Genomic DNA, 18047 nt, shown 5'->3' on the forward strand with positions numbered 1-18047 from the left:
TTTCATAGTTCTGAAGATTAGTAGTTCAGATGACTATGTGCTGAATCATTCCAACACCCCACTCTTTGTGTCTCTCAGAGAACTGCATTCATTAGTTTTGTCACGTTTGCCTTAAGGAGTAATATCCAGATTTCATTCATTGAGTGTTTATTTAACCATGAAGGCTTTCTGGACCATAGAAGCTTGCTGTGTTCTTTTTCTCCTCTGATCACTTTCAGCATTTACAGCCTGGACTACTAATTTGGGAATTAATCGTATACTATTTTTGACATTCCTTTTTTGTGATTTTTTTAATGTGGTCCTTAGTGTATAATCTAATATTTTACATGCTTCCATATGAATAGGGATATTCATTCATTAGCATACTTATTTATTCATTATACATTTTTTTGAGAATTCATTATAATTCCCATTATTTTTCTTTTTGCACAGTATATCAGTTGGGGTTCTCTTTATGCTAGCGACAGAATCTGGCAAATTTAAGAACACAAACAACGTATTCAAAGGCTATTAGGGAATTCACTGTATTGAGGGCATGGCTGGAGAACCAGGCTTGGAACAGAAGAGGAGCAGTCCCAGAAGTTGTTCTTGGCAGGGGACTGGAGGACAGTGTTGCACAGAAACCGTTGCTGCTCAGAATGAACTGCGCTTCTTTCCTCCATCCACTCGCACCATGACCAAGACTCAGTGCCCCCGAGAACACGGCCAAGTTCAGGCCATGTGCTTGCACCTCAGCTGTTTGAGAACCATGAATGAGAGGAATTAAAGAAAAAAGCCTCCAAGAATTTCTTGGGCTTCTAGCAGATATAAATTTATCAAGGTAGCTGGGGAATTCTCAGGAAAAGAATGGATTTTGGGTAATTTAAGAAAATGATAAATAACTATTAGCATTTACAATTAGTTGTTCACACAGATTTCCTATCAAATCCCAGCACCTGCAGTGACTAACAGGATGGCCAAACTGCTTCATCTCTGTAGGTGTTAATTTTTCTCCTCTCTATATAGGGAGACCAATATTTGGTGTCACATGGTGGTTTTAAGAATTAAATAAGATATCATATGAAAGGTGCCTATTACAGTCTGTCATCACATAGTAGGTGCTCAATAAATAATTATTATTTGTTGATCTGTGTGTACACACTATGAGGCTATTCTACATAGATGAGGCAAAGAAGTAGCAATTATTGTCTCTGCCCTTGAACAGTTTGTAGTTTAATCAGAGACAAAAGCACACATGTGATTTAATTCCATCCTCACATAGTGAGATGAATTGTGCAGAGGCATTTTTATAATCTCTGGTTTTCATCTGAGCAATCAGAGATTCAGAGAAGTGCAGCAACTTGACAATAATCACACAGCTCTTAAGTGGCAGCGCTGTGGCTGGGGCCAAGGTTTCCTGGATCCACTGCTCTTTATAACTGGGGACATAGGCTAGCTCAGTGAAAGATGAAGTTACTCAATTCAATTCCAATTTTACTGAATACCTACCATTACAATCTGATACTCTAGGTGCTGTGAGGGAATCTAAGTATAATCAATATATAGTTTCTCATCTCAAGAAGGTTATAATCTTGGGAAAAAGATGGATAATTACTGAAATACAAGATAATACATAATAAAGTGCTATGTTTTTCATTTAGTTCTTTTAATAAACGTTTATTGAATGTGTATTTATTGAATGGCTCTGTATTAGGTGCTGAGGATTCCGTGGTAAACAAAAGAATAAGCAATCTGTCCTCAATAGGGCTTACATTTTGTTGGAAGGAGACAGACATGAACACAAAGTAAGTATATACACATAAGATAAGCCTAGCTATTGACAGCAATGGGTGCTAGAAAAAAAAATGCGGAGGTTTGTGATACTGAATTGATGTGGTCTACTCTTGAAGAACAGTGCTTTTGAGGGCCTGAAGAAGTCAGTCATGTGAGGACCTGTGGGAAGAGTAATCCAGGCAGAGGCATGGCAAGTGCAAAGATAGTGAGGTGGAGATGAGCTTGGAATCTTGAAAAATAAAAATGAGACTGTGTGGCAAGAACCCAGAGAGCTGAGAGGATAGCAGGGCAGCATGAGATCTGGAGATGCAGACAGGAGCCGGAAAAGGCAGGGCCTTGTACATCATGGTTAGAAGTGTCTAATATATTATTTTGAGTTTAATGGAAGCCCCAAAAGATTTGAGCAGGAAAGTGATATTATTTGATTTGTCTTGTAAAAAAGATCCTACTGGCTGCCATGAAGAGATACAATTTTACCTAGGCACTAAGAAAAGAAAAAGTGATCTTACTTTGAAAAAGTAAAGGAGGACTTCGAGAAGGAGGGAGTATTCTTATCAGTGAGATGGGTTAGGCATTCTAGAAACAGGTGGTCCCATCAGCAGAGGAGGAGAGTTTAGGAAGTATGACACATGTTTGGGCAACACTGAGTTTTCCAGTGAGGCCCGAGCACCTGCTGTGAGGGGATGGCGAAATGAAGTGGGACCTGGGATGAAGGTGGGTGCCAGGCTATGTCCTACCTGATTCTGTAGGCTGCTGAAAACTATTCTGTATTTGAGAAAGATTGTGCTGTGATTGTGTGAAGGATATTAGGGGAAGCAAGAAGACCACTGATGAGGTGCCTGCAATAGGTCATTTGACAATGGCGAGTGCCAAGCAGGGAGAATGGAGAGGAGGAGCGAGATACGGTAAGACCTGTTGACACAAAGAGCTGCCAGCACTTGATGATGAATTGGGTATAAGTGGTTGGGAAGTGAGGAGAATCTGAAGACATCTGCAAGGCGAGCTGGGGATGCCCTTTTCTGTGAGAGGAAGTTTGGAGGATGGGGTGGAGATTGCAGTTTTAAACGAGTTGAACGTAAGATTTTGGCAGGACTTCCACATGATGATGCAGGAGAGACAGCTGCAAAAGCAGGGCTGGAGCTCAGGAAGTTTGGCCTTTAAGAGCACACCTATTCCAGCTAATTTCTTATAATCTGTGAAAATTTTTGTGAATTTTTAGATATTTGCTATTTTCAAGAAGACAGAAGTTTCACAAGTGTTTGTCAGAACCAACTGGCATTTTCTACCAAAGGAAAAGGTTTTCTTCTTCAAAAAACAGAACGTTCAGTAAAGAGAAAGCTGGTTGATGATTTCTACTTCCTTTTCTTACTTTGGAAGCTGAGTTATCAGACTTGTTCAGGCCCAGGGAATAATATTATATTATAAAACAGCCTTACTGTTATAAGGAAAAAGATCTTGTTAAAATAATCTACAATTGGTAATAAAGAGATAGACTATCTCTTGTGTCCCTAAAGGAAGTAATAGGGATGAATAGAAAAAAAGCAAGATTTTTCTTAGAATTCATGTTTGGTTATTTTAATAGTTCTAGCAAAATACCAGACACAAAAGACTAGGATGAGGGTCAACATAAATAGCTAAAAGAGAAAAAAGTATGTCAATAAGAGAGAAAGGGACTCTTTTTATGAGCACTTAAAAAGTTCAGATTTGAAATAAACAGCTCTCTGTACTGCTAAGTTGAACATAAAAGCAAAATGGCAGGTTTGTGTCCAGTACCAATTACAGTACGAGTAAAAACCTTTTCTGTCTGTTTCTTCTCCTCATGAGTATAACCATATCTTTCTCAACAGTTACATTTTCTCCTCTTGAACCACATAGTACCTTCTCTCCTGATACTAATTTGAGGGTATGGAGCCAGTGGTGTGGAGGTACTTAATTCACCAACAAAAGTCATTTTTAATTGCTATCTCCCGTGTCTGAGGACTGCATCATTGTTTATCTGACATGACTCAGCCTTGGCATTGACATGGACTCATGCAGCTCCTAATAGACTAGAGTCAGTGTCACAGACTGACTGGTAGACCAATCCCAGTGAAGCCAGGGAAGAGAAATAAGCCTGCCATTGTTGAATCCACAAATGACCCTAACAATCCAGGTTAGGAAAGGACAGCCTATTCTGAGGGAGACCGGTTCATTTTGCAGTGTGTTTGTTGCTGCAATTACTATAGTGACTGTTGCCTTCCTGTTTTCTATCTATGCAAATTGTTTTGGAAGAAGGACCTAGAGGTAGAGAGACGTGCAAACTTTTGCAAAACCCACCATACTGTAGGGGAGGCCATCCAGGGTGTGGGGATCTTGTTAACTAGTGATATGGGGAGCTTGTTTGACCTCTGATCATTGTTTTCTCATCTATCTTTATACAACCTCTGTATTTCAGGCCCACTGGATGCCAGGTGCTTATTTACTTTTTATAGCAAGCTCAGGATAAAAATACCATTGCCATTGTTTTTACAGGGGAAGGGACTGTAAATTTTCCAAGGACACATTGCTAGTAAGTAATGAATTTGAGGTTTTACCATGTCTCTCTTGCCTCTAAGCCGGTGCTCTTTAACTACTCTCCTAAAGTTCCTCTCATCTGTAAAATATGGATGATAATAACATCTGTTTTATAGGGTTGTTGTATAGATTAAGTAATAGAACTATGAAGTGTCTAGTACTTTAGTATGCATTAGGAAATCAATAAATGGTTGATAGTATTGCTACAAATAATGAAGAAAAATCTTCACTAAAGCATCTATAGCAGTGAAGTCCTTGCTGGAACATAACCCTTCGATTCTTCAGTCTGAATTAGTGTGATGTAACTAACACTGAAAGCAGATGCTAAGGAACGCAATCCAAAGAAATGAATTTCTAGTAGTGAAATGTCAGATACTATAACATCTGGATGGGAAACTTGTCTTTGTGCACTTTGAGTTATCCTGGTAACTCCCAGTTCATTCCATGTTGACACCAGTATAATTTCCTTTAACTAACATTTGTCCTGATAAACACAAAACCATCAGTCAGAAAACCATCAGTTTCAAAGTAAGTAGAATCTGCACTGATCTGCAGGAGGCTGGAATTCCAGAATTAAGTTTGGGAAGCTTAAATCTGGGATAACAAAATACAGCTCTGGTAAATGTTATGAAAACAATTGCAAGCAATATGAGTAAACACAGAAGAAATAGAGGTTTGCAAGGAAGTCTAGGAAATATAAACTCTGGCTTTCTATCTTTTTAACTAAAAGGAGAGAATAGAGGATGAGTAAGCCATTCCAGAAAAGGTAATATTGTTATTTATTAAGAACATAATAATTATTACCATCTGGCTCTTCTAACTTGTAGATCACAAAATGAAAAGCCATCTGACTTTGTAATGGTTACCTGACCTCTTTGTCTCTTTGCTACTCTCGATGTCTGTAGGATGCTGCTGACTGAGTAGCACCTCTGCTTTAGACGCAGCTCTTCTGTTTTTTTGGTGCAAAGCTATTTGTGTCTAATGGCAGTTCTATGGTTCACTGACTGTACTGAAATGTAGCACTTTACCAACCGTGAACTTTGACATGTTTATAACAGGGACTTAATCTGAAAATATGCAAGAGGGAGCCTTCTGAATATAATTTATAATCAGATGAACTCTCATGTAGGTGTTGAATAGCATATGAAATTATTCATCCCTTGTATTTTGAGGTTAATTTTGTCCTCCTTCAAGAGACATAGTGACATCAGTAGGTGAACTGAAGGTTGAAATCTCAATTGCTTTGAAGGGACATCAAGCCTTATGAATTTGCATTAGTTCTAAAAACAGCAGGGGAATAGTATAATTAACATATATGAAATTCCATTTCTAAACACAAAGCAAAACCTAGAATGAACCTTACAAAGGACCTTTGGATAAACACTCTGTTATGTCATAGCTAACAATGTCAATAGTCTTAGTTATTATACTTGAAGATCTTTATTTCTGTAAGCGTGGGCTTTTCCTCAATTACCAGCATTTATTTTATGATGTGTTGACCTTTTTCCCCTGCTCTTTCAATTATATACTATTTAATGCCACAGTATTTATTTATTCTTTAAGGTACTTGGTTCCTAAAATTGAATAGCAACTTCACATGCCTACGCTTAGCCTGAAGTGTTTATATACTTTAATTAGTGTAGAAATATTTCGTAGCTTTCAAAGCACTTTTATGCAGACCATAATCCTAGGCAGAGGGGAAAATACTACTATTCAAATGACTACTCTGTTCTAAAAAGTACTCCAGAAAATTCAACTTTTAGAAGAGTACTAGAAGAGAACTAAACAGTAACTTGGAAATTTCATGGCAGTAAAAGATGATTCAATATTTTGCACTCAGCAATTTGAAGTGTGCTTCAGTTTTTATTTTAATTTTTCTGGTGAATCTTTCATCAATAAGATTGTCAAAATAACTTTCTATGGGAACTTAACTGTTAATCAGTGAAAAGAGACAAAACACTTAAGGGAAAAATTGGTCACATTACGCAATTACATTGCAGATAAGTGCATATGACAGAGTGGACCTTGCATGTGGCTGAAGGATTCTGAATGCCAGCGGCAGCACTGTTGTAGCGTGTTTGTGTGAGTGTTTGCTGGGGTGGTGTGGGCCTGACGTACACGTGTGCTTGTGAACCTCAGTGAATGCAGCCGTGGGAGCTCTGTTTCTGAATCTCTCTTGGCCTACACATTCCCATGTAAACGAACATGAGTAAAGAGATGAATATGACTGAATATGACTTTGTGTTTACGTGTCTATAACAAAGAACATACAAGTGAGTAATTTGCACATGGATGAGACCATGTTCTTACTTATTTGTGTTGTATTATTGTTTCTGAAACATTTGGTTACACATGGAGCATCTGGGTGGCTTAGTCCATTAAGCATCTGCCTTCAGCTCTGGCCATGATATTGGAGTCCAAGGATCAAGCCCTGCATCGGACTCCCTGCTGAGCAGGGAATCTGCTTCTCCCTCACCCCACTCATGTTCTCTCTCACTCTCTCTGTCTCTATCTCAAATAAATAAGTAAAGTCTTAAAAAAATAAAACATTTGATTACCGATATTTATTGCCAGTGTTCTGTGTAGCTTTCTGCCATCTTGGCCACTCACCTCACCAAGATGGAGCTTAAATGATACCACTCATGTCTTTGCTGCTTCAGAAGTTTATATATCCCAGACCGAGGACCATAGTGCTCAATCAGAAGGCAATACTAATGGCAACATCATCTTCAAGAGCAAAGGACAAAGCTAGAGATGTATCTATGCCTCAGCAGGAAATTTACAGTTATGAGGTCACTGCCGACCATTTTATATTTTTATCCAGTACCTTACAAGTTGATTTTAGCCTGCAGCAAGCAGGATATTTCTTCTCTACACAGTTTTCCTATACCTTCTCTTTCGGTAGATTGAAACATAAAAAATACCTTTGCAATTTCTAGTGCCTTCTCTTTATCTTGTGGGTGAATGAGAAAACTGGAGTGAGTTGTACATAGTCTTAACTCAGAGAAAAGGAACCACCGATCTTGACTTAGAAGATGGATATGTAGTTAAGAAGGGTCAGAAGAGGAATCAGGGAAAGATAATAAGCAGATAAATTCTGGCAATGTTTACGTGAAGACATCAAATGAAAATTTGAGTTATTGGTTTGTGATACTAGTATATTTAGTAGTACAAACGTTCACAGCAGCAGATGATTTCATGCATAGCATAATAGAGGAGTTGCTGATTTCTGTAAACCTGTTAGCCAAAATGGTATAAGACTTGAAAAGAAACAATGCCAAGAGCTATTTAGCTTTAAAGTCAGAGAGACAGTCCCTCCTTGTGAGGTTCATGGGTATTAAAGTCAATTTGAGTTGCAATACAGTGCTCAAAGAATTTATACAAATGAGAGCAAGGGGATTGTATGCCAGAAATATATACATTCTTTGGTTTTCATCTTGGTTTTACTTTCTGACAATCCTCTCTAGAGACTCTTCAATGAATACATATTTTACCTTTAGATTTTGAAACTGCTGTTTCTTACTTCCTTGGGCACCCATAGCTGGCTTTTCTTCTAGATAAGTCTATGGACTCCGTTGCTGCCAGGTCTCACGCAAGGCACGATAGTCAAGGGCAATTGGGAGCCGTGTGATTCCTTGGAAGAGGAAAGAGACCTGCCAAAGGCCAGTAATGTTAGCATAACCAACAGCAAATTATTTAACAAATTTGTCAGAAATGCACTGTGTATGAAAAAATACATCCTTTTTTCATACAACTCCATGTGATATCTCATTCCTTTTCTACTTCCCAGTCCACTTGCAAAAATGAGATGGATTTTCCACCCAAAATTTGGTTCAGATATCAAGGTGGATGATAGCCATGCAGGTAGGAAGGAGTGAAAAGTTTAGGACTCACAAAATGCGGCTTTCTGGGGAGGCTACAAAGTGGGTTGAGAGATAGCTTGAAAGAGCAGGGAGTAGAGGCTGGGTGGTTTTTGTTGTAGTTAGGAAGTGGGCTTGGCATGATTCCTGTGCGTATACAGGCTGGAGCTTGCATGCTTTGCACTCCCTGCCAGGGTCAAAGGAACATGTGCCTGTGCTTTCTTATCAGCTTGGCCAGATGTGCGGAGGAAGGGGTTAGGGTCGAAGTGTGGCTCGAAAGCTGTCAGCTGTCAAACATCAGAACTGGAATTGGACTGGTTATTACAACACTATCCTGAAACCATGTGGGGAAGTGGATTCGGGGAAGCGGTGTTGATGCTGAATATCTCATACAACTGCAGAAAATAGCATACACTAGTTATGATCTCATTTTTCCTTTATTCCATGTTACCTAGGCCAACAGGGGACCACCTTCTACTTCTGCATCATTTTCTAATAATGAAGCCGTCACTTTTTAAATTAATATCCATTTAAAAATCAAGATGGAGACCAAAAAGTTCTTATAAATATGTAAAGGAAAAAACGTTACTGACATAAGTAATGACTTGTTAACTAAACATGAATAGAAGGCTTTCCCCCATGGCAAGAGGATTGATACTTGAAAACTATATAGATATCCTCTTCAGGAAATTTACGTCTATTAAAGATAGGGCCATATTTTCTTAAAATTTCTCAAAGACAAATGATCCAATACAGTGAATCTATATGTTCACCCCTGGCTGCATGTTAGCTGGAAATTCCAGCCCTATTCAGACCAACCGCAACAACAAAAAAATGGAATTAAATACATGATCACTGTTTAGTTTTAGTGAGAGCTGATTGACAGTGGGGAATCCCCACTGTCTTGAAGTTCTTGAAATATGTTAGTCCAAATCTGAGAAGGCAAAATATTCCAGAAGCTTTGAGGGTATGAAAGTAGGTGACCTCAGTAATTAATATCAAGGACCTCTTTTCTGATTATACAAGGATGCCTGCTTTACTGGATTAGGTGTTGAGGATACAAAGTTGAATAAAATATGGTTTGTGTCTTTAAGGATTTTAGAGTCTATACAAATGATACTTGGGATTAAAGGGTTCTAAGGATTCAAGGAATAAAAGTCATTTACATGGTTAAAACCATGAAAATTAGCCTGCTAAGCACCCACCTTTACGAAAAAATAGGCTGCTGCTACCCAATGTTTTAAAATAAAAATTTCTGTGAAAAACAAGTCCCAAACTTCAGCATTATTTCCCTAAACAATTTTTCTAATATAAAAGGAAGACTAGCCAGACAAGGACAAATTCTAAATTTGGTTTTGAATGTTGTCCATGAAAGACTGGTGACAACTAACAATGTTGTCCAGCCTTCTTAATGTAATGCTGATTTCCATTTGAAACAGAGAAAACAGTGACTTGCAGCTTGCTGAAGTCAGGCACCTCTGAGAGATGCTTTATTGTGTATTCTGAGGCACATCGTTCCAGGTAATGAGGTGTGAGAGTGACTGATAAGCACATAGAATGTGGACGAGAACAAAATAATAAAACAAGCAGGTTCACTCTTAGTCATGATTGCATATAGTAAATAAGCAAAATTCTTTCACTAAAAATGTTGAGTACAGAGAGCTGAAAATCTCAGTTTTTTAAAAACCAACAGTCTAGAATTGCAAATGAATTTAATTCTCTAATCATTCTGGTCTAATTAGTGAAGAGCTTTAAACATGTACCGCAAATATAAATGTGTAAACTTTATAATTTAGTGTGCAACTTCTGATTTTTGTAGGTGAATGTGGAAAAAAAAAGTCAATATATTTTCCTTGTCAACTGGTGATGGGCTCAGCACTGAAGATTTCAGATAATGTTTGCGGGAGGAGGATGTATGTGTGGGTGGGGGGAAGTTATCACTCTTCTTTATTTAAATTGGGGAATAATGTTTTTGGAAATCCTTTGATTTACATTATTTCATTTGCTTCACATGACAACAATCCTATTAGGTAAACAGAACATTTTTGTACCTATTTGCAGATAAGAAAACTGAGATTTAGGGAAGTTAATTCATTTTTTGAGGTCTTATATCTGGCTACTCACAAAATCAAGAGAGAAGCCTAATCTACTTTTCCCAATCTAGACCTCTATCTATTACACAGCCCTGTCTTCTTATAAGCAGTATTCTGCCAGAACCTCTGATTTTGGCATTCTTACTATATGATTTTGATACTTTTGATTTTGTATATAATCATAGATGTTGAATTTTATTTTCCCTTTGAGGGCAAGTTCTGATATGAGCCCAAAGAATTCAGAGTAGAGAATGAAGTACTATATTACTTTTACTAAAATTTTATATTCTTCTTTAGTTTAAATGTTTGTGAAATTATAGAAAAGTGAAAAGAATGGAAATAATATTCATTTGGGATTTCTTCTCTCTGTGTTTGTCAGACCCTTTAAATAGCAGTTGAGGGGAGCTTTTAGATGATAGAATCCTAAACTCTCTAATTTGTCATTAAGATTTTTTTTTGAGGCATTAAATATTTTATTTTATTGGTAATGCTATATGTGTTACTTAATTTTTTATTTTTATTTATTTTTAAAGATTTTATTCATTTACTTATTAGAGAGAGAGAGAGAACAAGCTGCTGGGGGGGGGGGTTAGGAGAAGAGGGAGAGGGACAAACAGACTCCCTGGTGAGTGCAGAGCCCAACACGGGGCTGGATCCCATGACCCTGAGATCACAACTGGAGCCTAAATCACTGAGCCATGCAAGCGCCCCTGTATTACTTAATTTTTTATATAAATTTTATTTTTTGTTATTTATTTATTTTTAAAGATTTTATTTATTTATTTGACAGAGATAGAGACAGCCAGCAAGAGAGGGAACACAAGCAGGGGGAGTGGGAGAGGAAGAAGCAGGCTCATAGCAGAGGAGCCTGATGTGGGGCTCGATCCCACAACGCCAGGATCATGCCCTGAGCCGAAGGCAGACGCTTAACCGCTGTGCCACCCAGGCGCCCCAAATTTTATTTTTTAGATTAGTTTTAGGTTTATAGCAAGGAAACTTTTAACTGAGGTTCATCTCTCATTCTTGGGTTACTGAAATAGAAATATATACTGATAAAAATGCTTTAAGGGACAATAAATTACATTTAAATACCAAATATAGGTCTTCCTGAAGACGCTGATATTGCTTTCTATCATAATGATTTCATATTGAGTAATTTGAATATTAGTGAAATCTCTGAACTCAGCAATTGATCATCTGTTCTTGGTTTAATCTTTCCTCTCTAGGTCTCTATACCATGTAGACTGTACACCAGTACCTAAAACAGTAAGTTGTCCCATGTAGAACAATAAAATGAAAACTTTAAAACTGCAAAATTCATACAGAGTCCTGCTATAATATCTGTTTTAAAAATTATCATGTTTTAGCTCCCCTTGGGTGATGGAGTTTTATTTCCCACACGGTTCTTGGTAATATTTGCCACAGGTTTGTGTGGGTTTATTTAAGGTCATTTATATTCTTTGTGGAATCAAAACTCGAAGTTCACATCTCTGATATTTTTAAAAGTTAATTGTGAGTTCTTAGGAGCTCCATGTGGGCGTGGAGCATTTTAAGAACGAAAACTATGATGTCTGACACTATAGGCATGAATCCAAAAGGTAGAACTTCTTGCTCTGATCAGGGCTTATTTTAAAAGTCCTGATAGTTTGCTTATTTAATTGGACTTTTGTTTTTAGAATGACTGTATTTTACCCAATAGAGTAATATCCAATAGCAGGAAGACAGAGTGCTGACGTTTACTTAATGTTTTAGCAATTCATTGTGTCATTTTAACTAGTTGGACATTTAAGTCCTCCAGGGCAATTTCCTGTCCTTCACAGTGAACTGTACTGATGATGTCTCGCAGAGCCCTGGTGTCTCCTGCAGCTCTGCTGGTAAAATTCCTCCCCCTTACTTGTGCTTGCAGAATTGTGGGTAAGCCTGACCCGTGCCTGTGTTTTATTTACTGTTTCTGCAGGTAGTTAGGGGATAAATGTGTGATCTTACACCACTCCAAGAGATTATAGACTGATGCCATGTAGTACAATAAGGGATAAAATGTCTCTTTTAGGGTATCAAGCTGAGATGTAGTAGCTTTGTTTCATGGAGATTTGGTTTGAAATTCCCTTGTCAAAAATATTCAACACAGTGACCTCTGGAGTGGAAAGGAACTAGCGTTTCAGAGATTTGAAGCTGTGCATATTATTCTCTCCTCACACAATTCGGAAACTGGGCAGAATCACAAAATGTGTTTGTCTACTTCATCCCAACTTTCACACATTTAGAGTTAACTTATCTCAAGGTCTTTTTTGAGTGACATGCTTGCAGATGTTTTTCACATTTGTTTCTTGGCTCTTTTGCAAGCTTAGCAGCTGTGCACTTGCAAGCTAAGCCTTGTTTGCCTTAATGTGCCAAAGGGGTGCAGGGGCAGAATCAGCTCCAGCCAGTCTAATCTCCGGTGGGATCATTCAGGGGAACTTGATACTTAATGTTGCCGTGTTGGCATTAGCTCATCTCCACATCATCCCTGTGACTCCCATTTTCCTATCGCACTCTTTGGACAAGTTAGGCCATGTTTCCTATCACCTTTCCCTATAACGCCCTTCTCTTGACTCCTTTGAGGTCTGGATGTGGTCTCAAATGGAAGTTTGGCAAAACCAGACATGAACCTTGTAAGATAGATTGGTGGTTCCTGGAGTGATCAGTATACAGTGTCAAGCTCCTCCGAGTTGAAAGCCAAAGTGAATCTTATGTAATGGAGAAGAAAAATTACTTCATATTTTTCAGCGCTGTTCTAGTTCATTTCATGAGTATCAGCAAAAATAATCTACTTCATAAAGATAAAAGCCTGCATTTCCCAAAAGATCGTCTTTATCAAAGAAAACAGAAAAAATCGTGAGGTATACTTCCTAGTAGAAGTTCCCAAAGAACTAAAAAATGGTGCCTGAAGTTAGTATTGATCCTAAATAAAAACACTGTTAAAACTCTAGATTTCAAATAGATAATAATGTTGTTTGTAATAAGTGTTAGGTAGCATAAGCACTAAATATTTTGCTGCCTGGTGAACTTCAGCCTTTGATGATGAACTCAAATGTTACCTATATTATGAAGTCTTCCATCACGCCCAAGCCAAATTAATGACTTCCTCCTCTGTGTTTATAGCACAACTACAGTCCTCTAGCACTGAAGGTATCAATGTAGTATCTTTATTGCGTTGGTTAGTTCATTCTATTTATTTAAGATCATGGACTCTGAAGCCAGACCACCGAGATTGTAGCTCTGGCCCTGCCGCTTTTCAGCTGTGTGATTTTATGCAGTGACTTCAATGTGTTCTGTGCCTGGGTTTCCTCATTTACAGAATGGATGGGATAATGGCACTCACCTCCTAGACTATGCTCAGAAATATATGAGTGAGTATCCATGAAGGACTTAATGCCTGGTACTAAGTACGTATTATTTAACAAATACGTGTGAACTGTTTGTATGTGCCAGAATCTAGACCAGGCCTTGAGTGTACAGATATGGAAGAACCTGTGTTCCCAAAGCAGGTGTGTACTTGTGACCTAGACATTGAATGATTCAAAAGCACTCAAGGACACCATTCATTTATTGTACATATATTCTGAGCACCTTTTTTGTTTGTTTGTTTAATGGCCAGTACTGTTCTAATTTTAGGAATGCGATAGTGAAGAAGACAAAAACCCATCCCTGGGCTTTTGTTCTGGTGCATGTAAGGGCTATGAAGAAGGTGTGCCCAAAAAAATGCTGTCAGGAGACAGAGAAGGGTCCTCTAACTCAGCCTGGGCTGCAGCTAAGAATGAGGGAAAACTTCCTGGATGAAATGATTTATCCAGGCAGAGAAGAGGTTAGAGGGGCTTGGGTTAGGCATACAAGTAGTAATGAAGTCACTGATATTTACTTCCTTAAAGCAAAAACTCGTGTCCTGTGAAGTTGCATATTTCCTCTGTACAGATGAAGTGATATTACCTTTCCGGTTAGGAAATAGGACAGTGATTGTGTCAACAATTTCGTGAAGTGGGACTTTTCATTGATATGACTATCTTTGGTGTCAATTCTCATGCTCTGGATCAGCTTCTTCTCAAGGAACTTAGCTCTATCTTTATAACATTTTGCGTGATGTAGCTGTGTTGCAGCAATGGAGATACAGCTGAAATAGCATAAAAATTAGGTCCGGATTATCTGGATTCAGGCCTTAGCTTGTTGGCTTTGTGCAAACCCCTTTACTTATTTGAGCCTCAGTTTGTCCATATGTTAGGGCTATTAATACAGTAGCATGCTTAACAGAGCTGTGGGAGGGGTTGTATAAAAAATTTGTGAAAAGGACCTTATAAGCTGCAAATACTTTATACTATAGTATTAATTATACTCCTGAAAAACACATTATTTTCAGTACTTGACAAAAGATTCAGTGAGAAAATACTATAAGGGTATTTTTATCGAAAATTGATACTTCACAATTAGAATGAACATGCATTTACAACAATCAACTGGGTATGTACCATGTATATAATCCTGCCCTTGTCAGTATTATTTCCAGAGGAGGAGAGCAACATGTTCAATATTATTTAGTAGTACGTGGGAGAGCCAGGTATCAAACTTAAGTTTATTTGACCCTATATCATGGATTTCTTCTCATTATGTAACACTGCCTCTTCAGACGTCTGGCAGCATCTGCTGTATCCTGAAGAATGTTGCTGAATCCTTAATATGTAAACCCTCTGGGCTTTATTGTTATGTCATGTAATCCTTGAAAGGTGGGCTTCACAGTCCTCTAAACTTGCAGTTCTCTACTCGATTTTCAAAAACTGTGAAAGGAGCAGGGTGGGGAAGAGCAAGCAGATGGTAGTAACACTGAAAAAAGAAAAACCATCTTTCCTCCTTATTTCTCTTGTGTACAAAAGCTGCCATGCCTCACATCCCACATTCTCTGAGAAATTCTCCCCACCCCAAATTCTTAAACCTAGTCTCCTTCTGCCCCTCTTTGCTTCTATCCAGTTTTGCAGTTAAAGCCAGAGAGGGTTGATCTCAGGGGAAAAGGGGTAGGGAGCAAAAGTGATCAAATGGGTCATTCCAGAAATCTTTTTTTTTTCTTTCTTTTTTTTGCTAGTTGAATAAGGAGGAAGCCTGGAAACACTCATACATTAACTTTTTTCTTGTCGAAAATTAATATTAGGTAACATGAACTATTGTCATATTGCCTAACTTCATTTTAATGGAATGACATAATAACTGGTAAAATTTCAGCCACATCCTTGAATGTGTCAGCAGAGTACTTGCACCTCTTTCTGCAGTCTGAGAGGGATATGTAGGTCTGAGTTCACCTGAAACCTATATTTTCTAAATTCTGCTGACCCTCTGGTGAGATGCCATTGACTTTATGTCATGGTCAGCATTTATATTTGGAGTTATGCTTTCAAGCTCAAATGTGCATTGACATAATCTCCCTGGCTAGGCCTTTACTGTAACAGTTGCAGATGCCTAATTTAGTTTATTAAGAAAGCAATTATTAAGCTCATTAAATCCATGTATATATTATTTTCACTATGATTATCAAGCTGATCCACAATACATCTTTAAAAAAAATTCCCTGAATAGCAGTGTGGAAGCAAAGTACTGCTACTCTGGAAAGTAGTCATTGTTGTCTTTTCGTATCGCTGATTACATTTGTGAGATGTAAATGTCCCAACAATACAAAATGGTGCTAGAAACAATTGCGTTTTCAATTATCTCTCAACTTAACTATTTTTGTAATTTTTGGTGAAGAAGCATTAAGAAACTCGTTCTAGCATGTGTTTTGGGGACATGAGACTTCTGTACAGACTACTTTATCATGCCCTCTCAGTGTAAGATTTTAATCCACCTCTCCCCATTCCATTTCCATATTATTTGTGCTCTCTCTTTTTCACACTCTGTTAGTTGATGAGTACAGGGATGAAAAAAAATTGTCCTTGCCCTTGATAACTTCAAATCTTACTGGAACAAACAGACAGTAAATACATACAGACTATAATTCAATGCAACTAGTCTTACAGTATATAGGAACAAGTTGCTTAAAAAAAAATGTGGGGTCCTGGTAAGTGGGGGTGAGTGAATTAAGGACTTGGGTAGAATACTTGAAAAAAGTTTACAAATCCAGGCTTCAGTAACTGTTTCAATTTTCTAATAATGCATGGATTTGTTAGTGGTAGGTTTTTGATTAGCTTTTCTTGGCAGAATCTGGAAATTCTTTAATTATATTTGGCAGTCAGGGCATTTATTGTAAGAGAATGTTATCGTGTTGTTTTAGGCACTGTCTCAATTAAAGCAGCACACCTTTCCTTATAAAGCACTGGAAGACACTCAACAGAAACTTAATAAACACATGTTTCCATTACACAGCACTCAGATCTCAAGAGTCCTGACTACCACAACTGCTAAAACAAATCTGTTAGAAAATTCAATAATCTTCCAAATGTTTGTCCACTCCCTAATTACTTAGCATTTGCTTTCTGAAAATATCAACTCATGAAATATAACAATATATTTTGTTATGTTTTCTAAATTTAAGCATCATGCCAACAGATGAACTTGATGGAAAGCCAACAACAACAGTGCAAAGCGCAAGACATTTGATATTTTGGAAATCAACTTAGATACAAACCATGGGATAAAAATCCCATTTAACTCAAAAAGAATCAGTTCCATATAAATTATGCTTGTGAAAAATTAATTTTTTTGAGGAAATATTTAAAATTTCACCCTGATACATGGAGAAAGCAAACTCTTTTAAAGATGTTAGAAAGATTCAAAACATGTAAGAAAGCACAAAATAGGTAGTGACTAACCAATTATTAAAATACATTAAGAAATAAACATATATGATTAAAATTACATCATTGATAATGAAATCTGAAACCTCAAACAATGATCTAACACATTGAGCCTGGTACTATTTGTGGGACTTCACATACCTATAAACTATTATGGTGCAAACTGAAAACAAAACAAAACAAATCCCACAAAACCGTATAATACTTATATTGTAGCTAACATAAGTTGACCAGATTCTTGTAAATTTTTCACTATCATTTAATAACTTTAAAATCTATATTCAGATTTTAGAAACTTGTACCTTTTTGTAGTTAGCACAAAGCAGAGAATCCCATTTCCATTTTCAGTACAAAGCTTGTGGAGGTTAGCGGCACAATTTTAGGACAGGTATATCCAAACAAAGTACTGGATTGAATGATTTTTGACAGTAATCTGAGCAATTTAGGCCTCAAGAAGGATATAAGCTGTCTGCCTATGACAGTAAACAAAACCCTTGGAAAGACCTAATTTGGGTTTTTTTGAGGAAGACAATGTCAGGACTTGAGAAAAAGTTCATAATTTTCAACTTTGTTTCAAGAGAAGTATTTAAGGGAAACTCTTGGCTGACTGTCAGTGAGTCTGGTTTCCATGACATTTTGTTTTCATCACCCCATCTATATCTGCATGCCTCTTTGGACAGACTATGAAGAAGAGAAAAATAATTATAGATCAAAATACACAAAGTCATTTGCAAGCATCTTGTAGCAATGCTGCTATTGTTTAAAAATAAAAAGCAAAGGAAAATCTTTCAGAGAATAAGATTTTTAGACAGGATACTTTAACCTTTTAATAGGAAGAATGAAATAAAATTCAAACAATAAAATTATGTTTTCAATATGGGACCCTATAGTTTAGGTAAGTGTAAGAATCTTAGAGATAGATCAAGTTTTCCTAACATTGGTTCTGCCTTTGCTAAGTT

General features: G+C 37.4%; 1 protein-coding gene and 1 long non-coding RNA gene across 13 annotated transcripts in view; one reads left to right on the forward strand and one right to left on the reverse strand.

The window, feature by feature from the left end:
* Window positions 1-18047, forward strand: part of LOC123797905 (uncharacterized) — a 242911-nt gene that overhangs the window by 104889 nt on the left and 119975 nt on the right. For 2 of the 12 annotated variants that reach the window (XM_087864767.1, XM_087864768.1), the window contains one exon: window positions 433-1657. The exons of 9 other annotated variants lie outside the window; for them this stretch is intronic. Coding sequence is in view for 1 of the 3 variants with exons in the window: in XM_087864769.1 (XP_087720895.1) it covers window positions 1694-1784 (91 nt within the window). In the remaining 2 variants the exon portion in view is untranslated. Of the gene's footprint in view, window positions 1-432; window positions 1658-1693; window positions 1785-18047 lie in introns of those variants that run through there. One more of the 12 variants, XM_087864769.1, reaches the window with a different exon arrangement.
* The window catches only part of LOC123797906 (uncharacterized), a 46783-nt gene that overhangs the window by 2168 nt on the left and 26568 nt on the right, over window positions 1-18047 (reverse strand). Inside the window, exon 4 of the long non-coding RNA XR_006781118.2 lies at window positions 7821-7979. This is a non-coding gene — a long non-coding RNA (uncharacterized LOC123797906). The remainder of the gene's footprint in view (window positions 1-7820; window positions 7980-18047) is intronic.

The sequence above is a fragment of the Ursus americanus genome, chromosome 9 (assembly GCF_024610735.1).
Source record: "Ursus americanus isolate L20-20 chromosome 9, mUrsAme1.1.p, whole genome shotgun sequence".
In the NCBI taxonomy this organism is placed as follows: domain Eukaryota; kingdom Metazoa; phylum Chordata; class Mammalia; order Carnivora; family Ursidae; genus Ursus; species Ursus americanus.